Source organism: Salmo salar, chromosome 14 (genome assembly GCF_965601325.2).
Source record: "Salmo salar chromosome 14, fSalSal1, whole genome shotgun sequence".
In the NCBI taxonomy this organism is placed as follows: domain Eukaryota; kingdom Metazoa; phylum Chordata; class Actinopteri; order Salmoniformes; family Salmonidae; genus Salmo; species Salmo salar.
In genome coordinates, this window is record NC_138304.1 from 33,110,631 (window position 1) to 33,120,803 (window position 10,173).

The following is a 10,173-nucleotide window of genomic DNA, read 5'->3' on the forward strand; positions in this document are numbered from 1 at the left end:
TAAAGACCTTTCTCAGCAGTCGGGTGTTAGTTACCCGGAATAGACTAAAAAGAGGAAGCAAAAACTCCCTAAATGTAGTCTATGGGTGGTCCATCCTCTTCTGGCTGTACCAGCTGAGGTCCTGTATATATTCAAAGCATTATTCTTAAGCATATTTCGTAGCTGTGTAATGCGCACCTCCTGCGATTGACCACCTTGTCAGCCACATGCATCTCCAAATATTGTCCAGAATCTAGTGTATAGTCGAATACGAGGAAGGAACCGGTGGGAGCGTTTTCTGCAGATATACCTAACCTGACACACCCCTCGTTTATGGCACTTTTTGTGTGCTTCTGGATTTGGCTGAAGAAGATGGCGGCCTCCTCAGGTTTGTCTGCTTCACTCTGGGAAATATGTAAACATTTAAGTATTTATATAATTGGAGTCATAGAATATAAAAATACTATGTGCTGTTTACGTGAGAACAATGTTTAGAAGATAAACCTGGGGTCTGAAATGCTTGCAGCATGCTAGCCAGCAATCGAGTGGTGGCTAACGTTAGCTAGCTAGGCTAGTTAGCAAAATTCAGTGGTGTATTCACTACTCTGTAACTTAGCCAAAACCAGAATGTTATATGGGATATGTATATTTTCATGATCTATACAAAGTTGGTCACAAACTGGCATAATAATTTACTGGGATTAGGATAATTTAGCTAGCCTACCACCCAGTAACATATATTTGATACGTTTCGCTAGTACAGTAGTTAGGTAACGTTAGCTAGGTAGCTAGCTTGGGTGCTTTGCTAACTTTGGTTATAAAGTTGCAGATTTTTACAATTAGTTCGCTAGTTAGTAGCAAACAGAACTGGCGTAATTTTACAAGAGACCACTGGTTTTCATAATAGTTCGCTAGCTACTCACATGCAGCAAGGAGAGGAAGCTAGTTTAGCGCTCGTGCAACTGTTGTACTAGCTAGCTAACTAGATTTGTATATACTAGCCACGGGGACGTGAAGTTGCTGCAGTTTATTATGCATGCCAGACCAAAGTTTCGTATTAATTGAAGGAAACGGCATATCACACATTTACTATGCAACCCTTTTTATTAACACATGACCTTTCTCAGTTCGTTGTTTGTATTGCGCCTGTAGGAATAAAGGAAGTTGGCCCATGTCAGGTCTGATATTGCACTGGTTAATTTTGAGGAATCATGACGGTTGCATCCCATAAGTTTCATAGCCAAGCACGGGGGTTCCATGTCTCTGGTTCTACCCTGGCATACAGAATGATCCAGAACACAACACCCACTCAAAATCGCACATAGGCATCTTTTTATCTCATCATTCCCTCTCTGGATTCATGTAGGATGAGGTTAGCCCAGGCCATCATCACTAATTATCCAGTGTTCAATAGGCTACATATAGATAAGGTTCATGACTGTTAGGATGATCTCTTAATTATAAACTTTCATGGGGTCAGATTGGGAAGATCATGCCAGGTCAGACTGATGTTTTACCATCAGTGTACAGTTGAAATGGTACCCTGCATTGACATCACCCATTAGAAGGAAGTATTCATTCTAGTGACATACAGCACAAGGGATAGTGACAGTTGGTTGCCTGTTTTCAGCCGCAAGCAAATAGCAAGTTCTAAGAATTTGTTGCATTTAACTTGAGTGAGCAGTTTGATATTGTATTGTGTGGCCTGAACAGTTGAGGGTAGCATGGACAAACCCTCCCCAGGATCGCCTCTTCTAGTTTTTAAACTCTTGTCTTGTTTTTATTTCAGGAGTTAAAGTTCCACGTAATTTTTGCTTGTTGGAGGAGCTTGAAGAGGGTCAGAAAGGTGTTGGAGATGGAACAGTCAGCTGGGGCCTTGAAGATGATGAAGATATGACGCTAACAAGGTGGACAGGCATGATCATCGGACCGGCACGAGTAAGTGTGACCGCAGCAGGAGTAAGTAAGAGACATCTGCACGCCACATGACTGTGTTAGCCAGCTGAGCTAAAGTCACAAAAGTCTCAGGCAAGGTTACACCGCACTCAAGGTTTGATTACCAAACTACCTCTGTAACATAAGCACCTCACCGTGCCATTTCCACCAGGAAGTGGAAATGTAATAGTTGTCTGTTCTAAGACCACGCTTTGGCAAAATGTTGTTGTTGAAAATGGTTTTAAAAAATAAAAACCAGTAAGTCAAGACAGGCACAGTAATGAGCATAGCTCATCACCATTACCCGGACCAAGCAATGTTTGTTTCTGTGTTTTGTTTTCCAGACTAATTATGAGAACAGGATATACAGTCTGAAAGTGGAATGTGGTCCTAAATATCCTGAATCACCTCCAATTGTTAGATTTGTAACAAAAATTAGCATGAATGGCATAAATAATTCCAATGGGATGGTAAGTAACATCACATTTACATTTTTTGCCCTTACAAATGATACAGGTCTAAATATGTTGTTGAATTATTAATGTACATATGTTTTTGGTAAACCCAGTGTCTAGTGCTCATCAAAGGATGATCACTAATTTGCCTCTCCTCTCTCTCTCAGGTGGATACACGTAGCATACCAATTCTATCTAAATGGCAAACCTCTTATAGCATTAAAGTTGTTCTTCAAGAGTTAAGGCGTCTAATGATGTCCAAAGAGAATATGAAGCTTCCACAACCACCAGAAGGACAAACCTACAGTAATTAATTGTTCATGGATTGTTTACTTTTGACCCCTATTGTCTTAAATCTTATTCTCCTAGAAATGATTGTGTTGGCCATCACAATCATGTGATGATTCTCACTCCACTATTTTAAGAATTTAGACTGAGCAAGATTGGACATTCCTTTTAGTTAGCCTATGGTCATTCCAGAACGTCCCCACTGCGAGTGAAATTGTGTTTTTAAGACCACAAGTGCACACAGTTATTCCTCTTCTATTGAAGTTAGTGTGACCATTCACTTTATGATCGTGAGATGTATCAAGTTGGCTTTACAAGTGAAGCATGGCACCAAGTGTATACCCAAGTCAAACAATTTATGTTTCGAATGACAGGTCACTAAAATAAATAATTGAAATGTGTGTATGATGGCATGCTTTAACTAATCAAAAACCACATTTAAGTTGGAATTTAGTCAAATGTAGGAGGTACGTTGACATATCATGCAGATGAAGATTAAAATATGGCTTTAGACCAGAAGTAGTGTCACAAGGTTTGAAGGATTTAAAAAAGTATATCTGTATTTGACACGATTCCAATAATGTTTCTGTTCTGCAGCTCTTTGACTTGTAACGTATGTTCAAGCCTGTTCTGTTCTGAAAGAATACACCTTGTATTTAACTTCTAGAGAAAATGACAAGTTTATGACATTGCGATTTCTCTGACATTAAAATCACTGTCTTGAGAAATACTGTATGTTGCAAACTGGATTAATTTTTACTCGATCTATAATGAAATATCTGTGGAAGATGAAGATTATACGGCAGCAGTTATATTGAATACATTCTGAATAACGCCTTGGACTATCAACGATTCTCATAGATCAGCAATAGAATGGTTTGGCACTTGTTAGCCTTAAGACATTTGCTTTCATGCTTTAAATGGGCTTTGGGGATTAACCACTAAGAATTGGCACCTAAACAATTACAAGGGGGATGTCAGGCCATTTGGACAGTGTATAATAGCCATTTGCCAAGCCATAGTCAAGTTATTGTATTAGCAGATAATTATAAAACTATCCATTAGCTTGAGTTTTTATGAGACCCTTCTTCATACAGTTATGAGCTGTATGTGTTAAAGGCAATACATTCTGATTAACAATACTGATTAATTCATGATTTTGGACAGTTATTTTGCACCTTTTTCCTATACTGTCTGTCAGAACTCTGGATTGCAGGAGAGGGTCAGTATCAGTACAGTACAGCTTTCATGTTACAGAGGATTGTGTGACGTTAGACCCGGGGGTGACCGTAATGGTTAGTGACTGCAAGTCCACCGTGCCAGTCCTCCACATGACCTGACCACATAAATCTCCCCCACTGCAGTGGCCTGACTGAGAGCAGCTTGACTGTCTTGTGGCTGAGCATCACATTCACTGCAGGGTAGACCGCCCATATCGTTGTGGACTGGACATCACATACACATAGTGTACACACACACACACACACACACACCACATAACCTCAGGATGGGAGAGCTCAATGTCAGCATAACCACAAACATTTCCTTTGTTAAATGTATTCATGCATTCTCTCTGCTGTATTTGTTTATAGATCTCAACTCAAGCTGATAGGTTTACATAAACAATGGATATATATTCTCAGCAGAAAAAAAGGATAAATGGTATCCCAAAAGATGAGGAAGAAAACAAAGAAATATCTCATAACTGAATATTTCCTTTACTGTAAATAACACTGGTGTTGAACTATACACCAGCATGGTCATCTCAGTAACAGCATAATAACTCATTAAAGCAACCTAAATATACAAAGGAAATATCTACTGGAGTACACAGGAAAAATGTCAGCAATGTCTTGAGTCCATATTTTGGTATGATTTACACATGAAGTCACTACTGTCCAACTTATCATTTGTCTGTTCATTTGTACTGATGCTGGGAAGAAACCAGCTTTGAAAAGGTGCTACGGGAAGACCTGGTGGAGGATCTCTTTTCCCTGATGGACTGCATCTCAATGATCTTTCCTTGATTCCTTGCGTCCTCTCCATCCGGGACCTTCCCCTCTGGTGTGATTTGAGAAGGAGCTAAAGTGGGAATCAAGAAAAAAATTGAAATTCTTGACGAATCAAGGAAATACGATTAAAGATTCACCCCGTCTTGTTACATACTGTAGCTTCAGCCCTTCTATAATAAATCAGCTGTGACATCATCATCCCCTAGAGGGCGCTATATACCTGTGAGATAATACTACTGGATGATCCAGCTGTGGTTTCTGCTCTAGGGGCCATGACGGTTCTAAAAGGCAGAGGCAGCAGTGTGATGCTGCTTAGGTTTGTCTCCAGGGTCTTCATTGCTGCATGTTTATATTACTCTTAAGAAAGAGATGCTTTAGACTAGGCTGCTTCCCAAAGGGAAGTATGGTTTCACTAGCTACTCGTGCTGTGCATCCAGCCTGTTAGCCAGCAGTAGCAGTCACCATGTGTCCTCATTGTGTCTTTGAATTGGTGTCCAAAGCACAAGCTATAAATTATTAATTGATGTGATTAAGTCATCATCCTGGACACCCGCAAGTGATTATTTGGTAACACTTTATTTGGATAGTCCATCTGTAGATGCTCTACAGACTGTCAGTAACATTTCAACTAACTATTTACTAGCTCAAACCTTAACCCTTACCCTGACCTTTATTCTAAACCTAACTGTAAGCTTAGCAAGTAGTTGCTTATCCACAGATAGTTTGTTGAAAGTATGGCCATCTAGAGCATCTAAAGATGGCAAAATCCGGACTATCCAAATAAAGTGTGACTGATTATTTCTCTCAAAAGATGTCCTCGGTGGAGACTGAAATGCAACCAGATAGAGAACACAATAGCACAATAATTGTGGCTTTGAATGTACAGTACCAGTCAAAAGTTAGGACACACCTACTCATTCAAGGGTTTTTGTTTATTTTTACTATTTTCTACATTGTAGAATAATAGTGAAGACATCAAAACTATGAAATAACACATGGAATCATGTAGTATCCAAAAAACTGTTAAGAAATCTAAATATATTATTGACATTCTCTCAACCAGCTTTATGAGGTGGTCACTTGGAATGCATTTCAATTAACAGGTGTGCCTTGTTAAAAGTTAATTTGTGGAATTTCTTTCATTAATGCGTTTGAGCCAATCAGTTGTGTTGTGACAAGGTAGGGGTGGTAAACAGAAGATAGCCCTATTTGGTAAAATACCAAGTCCATGTTATGGCAAGAACACCCCAAATAACCAAAGCGAAAAGACAGTCCATCATTATTTTTTGACATGAAGGTCAGTCAATCTGGAAAATCTCAAGAACTTTGAAAGTGTCTTCAAGTGCAGTCCCATAATCCATCAAGCACTATGATGAAACTGGCTCTCATGAGGACAGTCACAGGAAAGGAAGACCCAGAGTTACCTCTGCTGCAGATAAGTTCATTAGAGTTACCAGCCTCAGAAATTGCAGCCCAAATAAATGCTTCAGAGTTCAAGTAATAGACACAGCTCAACATCAACTGTTCAGAAGAGACTTTGTGAATCAGGCCTTCATGGTCGAATTGCTGCAAAGAAAACACTACTAAAGGACACCAATAATAAGAAGAGACTTGCTTGGGCCAAGATGGAACATTTATGGAAATCTGTCCTTTTGTCTGATGAGTCCAAATTTGAGATTTTTGGTTCAAACCGCTGTGTCTTTGTGAGACGGATAATCTTCGCATGTGTGGTTCCCAGCGTGAAGCATAGAGGAAGAGGTGTGATAGTGCGGGGGTGCTTTGCTGATGACACTGTCTGATTTATTTAGAATTCAAGGCACACTTAACCAGCATTGCTACCACAACATTCTGCAGCGATACGCCATCCCATCTGGTTTGCGCATAGTGGGACTATCATTTGTTTTTCAACAGGACAATGACCCAAAACATACCTCCAGGCTGTGTAAGGGCTATTTAACCAAGGAGAGTGATGGAGTGCTTCATCAGATGACCTGGCCTCCACAATCACCCGACCTCAACCGAATTGATATGGTTTGGGATGTGTTGGACCGCAGAGTGAAGGAAAAGCAGCCAACAAGTGCTCAGCATATGTGGGAACTCCTTCAAGACTTTTGGAAAAGCATTCCTCATGAAGCTGGTTGACAGAATGCCAAGAGTCTGCAAAGCTGTCTTCAAGGCAAAGGGTGGCTACTTTGAAGAATCCAAAATATATTTAGATTTGTTTAACACTTTTTTGGATACTACATGATTCCATATGTGTCATTTCATAGATTTGATGTCTTCACCATTATTCTACAATGTAGAAAATAGTAAAAATAAAGAAAAACCCTTGAATGAGTAGGTGTGTACAAACTTTTGACTGGTACTGTAGTTTTGGTCCGGGTGCTGGTATATTTCTATTTACCAGGTTTTGTGTCCATAGAGGGTGTGATGGTTGCATGGGGAAACGAGGGAAGTATGGTACAATAGTATTAAAGGGATGGTAACCTACTGAAAGTATTGCTAGTATAATGTCTGACCTGATGTGACCTGCTGGTTGTGGAGTGGTTGACCCAGGCCAGTAGCACTATGGGTAATTTGAAACAAAACCAAAACACACTGAAAATGCATCCAACTAGTTTGCCGCTTCATGTAGTCATTGAATGCAAGAAATATGGGATCAAATATTAAATGTTTGACTACTCTAATACACTATAAGTGAATTTTTCCAAATACTTATGACTTCTTCAAATGGGGGGGACTAGACACAAAGTGCTTTAATTTCTAAACGATAAAACAGATATGTATGAAAGTACACTAAAATTAAAGGTGACATTCTGTACTGTCACACCTCATATGAAACATTTGATCTCAAATCCAAAATGCTATAGATTATAGAGCCACATTTTAAAATGTTTGCTTCACTGTCCAAATACATATGGAGGTCAGTGTATATGCTGTTGATTAGCAATCACTGGAACAGAGTAAGGTCAACATGTATTTTTACTAGTTTTCCATTACAATACAATGCTATTTATACTTTATTCAAACATGCAATAAATAATTTTCTGTCTGGACAAGTACAGTATGTGCTGCTGAGGCTGGATGACTAGACACTTCTTTTTCAAATAAACTAGTGGGAGGTAGGGACAACCAGCATACTGTTATTATAAATCATTAATCTGAAGTCTTTTTACTGTAACTCTGATTTACTCAACTCAAATCTGAAGAGCTCTCCACCAGTTCCCAGTTACACACATAGGAATATATTTATGCATACTATTCACCATACAAATAATGTTTTATTTTCACATACACAGGATAGGTGCAGTGAAATGTGTTGATTTACAGAGGTGTTATTCAAAGTCGAGTTCGCCAATATACAATAAAAAAAAAAAAATACACTTTTTTTGGAACAAAAAATGAAGAGTACAGATTATTGTATGGGACAATATACAATTGTTTTTGAGAAAGATTATTTGAAAAATACTATTTTATTGGTGTAAATGTATTTATTGGTTTCATTTTGATAAAGAGATGAAATGCAATGAATTGAAGGTTATTTGTTGATGCAGAAATCGGTGAATTTAGATTTTAAGGTTGTGCCCTTAGATTTGGGCTGGAGTGGTGTCGAGAGAAACTTTTGGGGTAAAAATGGGGTCCCCAGAAATTCTGGGGTAAAAAATGGCGTCCCGCTGAGATAGCTGTGGCACAGGCAGCAGTTTGAAGATAATCAGCACTGTATTTACAATTTAACCTGTCGTACAACAAGCTTTCCATATAATAAAGTATTTAACCTAAGAGAGATTCATCTTAATAATAGGAGCCGCAAATCCACACTTGACTCTTTAACCATTCTAATCTGAATTTCAGCTCTGAACAGCTGAACAAAGACATCAATTTTCTTATTTTCTCAAGGCTCTTTCTCTCTGCAGGAATCTCAAATGGAGGCTTATACTGAGATTATTTCACTTTTTACACCCACAGTGTCTCTGTCCTCTCAGTCTCAGCTCTCCAGCCATGCAGTCAGGCAACCAGTATCTCACCGTTCAAAAGCGTATGAAATTAGTAAATGTTGGTTTGGGTTTGAGTGACTGAATTGAATCCAGCCTGAGAGTGTTTCAGTGATCTAAGTTGGGAAGGAATGTGGTGAGGAGGACATGAGGCTAGTCTACAGACTGGCTGCTGGAGCCAGCCCTCCTTAGTGGGTTCCCAGAGATCTCACCTTCTGCCCCCCGGGGCCAAAAGGTCACGTCTTCCGTCTGTCAGTACTGTAAAAAGCTTTGGCTCTTTTACAGCCCACAGGACAGGAGGAATGAATGGAAATGGAGAATGTCTGTCTATCAGAAGCACATTTTTGTATACATTTCACAGGATTTACCCATGATTGTCTGAGGCTGAGTTTGTGCAAATTGAGTCTGAACATATAATAGGCCTAGTTGAAGTGAATAAACAAACAAAAAGATAAATTGAAAAAAAAAATGAAGATATTTTACTTGTTCTGAGCTTGAAGCAATTTGAGGCCCATTTTCAAAGAATGGATGCACAGACTGTATTTGTTACAACAATGGCAACGTGGAACAACAGAGAACATGATATTTCCCAGTATTAGGGTAATTGTTTATCTATTTTTTTAGATGTGAAAAAATGCTGTTGATGATAACAAAAAATGGCATTGTTTACTCCTATTGGGGGAATTGCTCACATATAAAATGTGTGGTGCTGTGAAAACAAGGAAGGTCTGTTGTGTGTTTTAAGTGCTGTATTTACAGTGAGCTAGTACATGAATTGCCTCTTCTCACTGTGAGAAAAGGGACAGATTGGAACCACATGTCTGCTTGCACTCTTGGCTCCCTGGTCAATTGACATGCACTTCACAGACAGAGTGCAATAATCATGCAGATAGCTAGGCTTCAGTCAGCTTGTGTATACTCTGACCCATTGTGCTTACCACTCACGGCTATTGGAATCCATAGAACGATATATCAGCTAGTCAAAGGGAAGTTCTCTATCTCATGGCCAATGTTGTATTATGATAATAAACATACTGTCTGAAACATCAATTGAAATTGGTCACGTATTATGTGGCAATAAATAGGCAATGTGATATTAAAGAGGGCCTCACATCAACTGACAGAATTTTGAAAAAGGGGTAAGATAAAAATACATATTAGCAAATGAGCTGTGTTCTTATTGCATTCCAAGCTATTTATACAGACGAAAGAAAAGTCACTAGACTTCATGTCTCTACTCTGCGGGAACTATTAAATTACAGCTGGATGTTTCTAATTACCTCACTATAAATGTTGGAACACAACACTTCTCTAGTGTTAGAGGGCCCTTATATTGTCTCCTCACATGTTTAGGGAAACACTGGCTCATGGTGCTCCCTGTATGTGTGTTTCTGGCATTGGAATTGTGGCTTAGTGAGAGAAAAGTGAGCATTCCTGCTGCTGGCGCAAGGGGAAAGGAAATGGGTAATAAAACCCAGAAAAAGAAAAACTCCCTCGCTCCGCTGCACGCTG

The 10,173-nt window shown here is 39.2% G+C and overlaps 1 protein-coding gene across 2 annotated transcripts; it reads left to right on the plus strand.

Moving 5' to 3' along the window:
- The first annotated feature begins 89 nt into the window (after positions 1-89).
- ub2v2 (Ubiquitin-conjugating enzyme E2 variant 2) lies at positions 90-3,387 on the plus strand. Of its 2 annotated transcripts, none has more exons than XM_014140102.3 (4): positions 90-367; positions 1,769-1,917; positions 2,259-2,384; positions 2,537-3,387. In XM_014140102.3, exons 1-4 carry the CDS (start codon positions 313-315, stop codon positions 2,681-2,683), a joined length of 477 nt encoding a protein of 158 aa, XP_013995577.1. In that variant the 5' UTR covers positions 90-312; the 3' UTR covers positions 2,684-3,387.
- Positions 3,388-10,173: the final 6,786 nt, after the last annotated feature.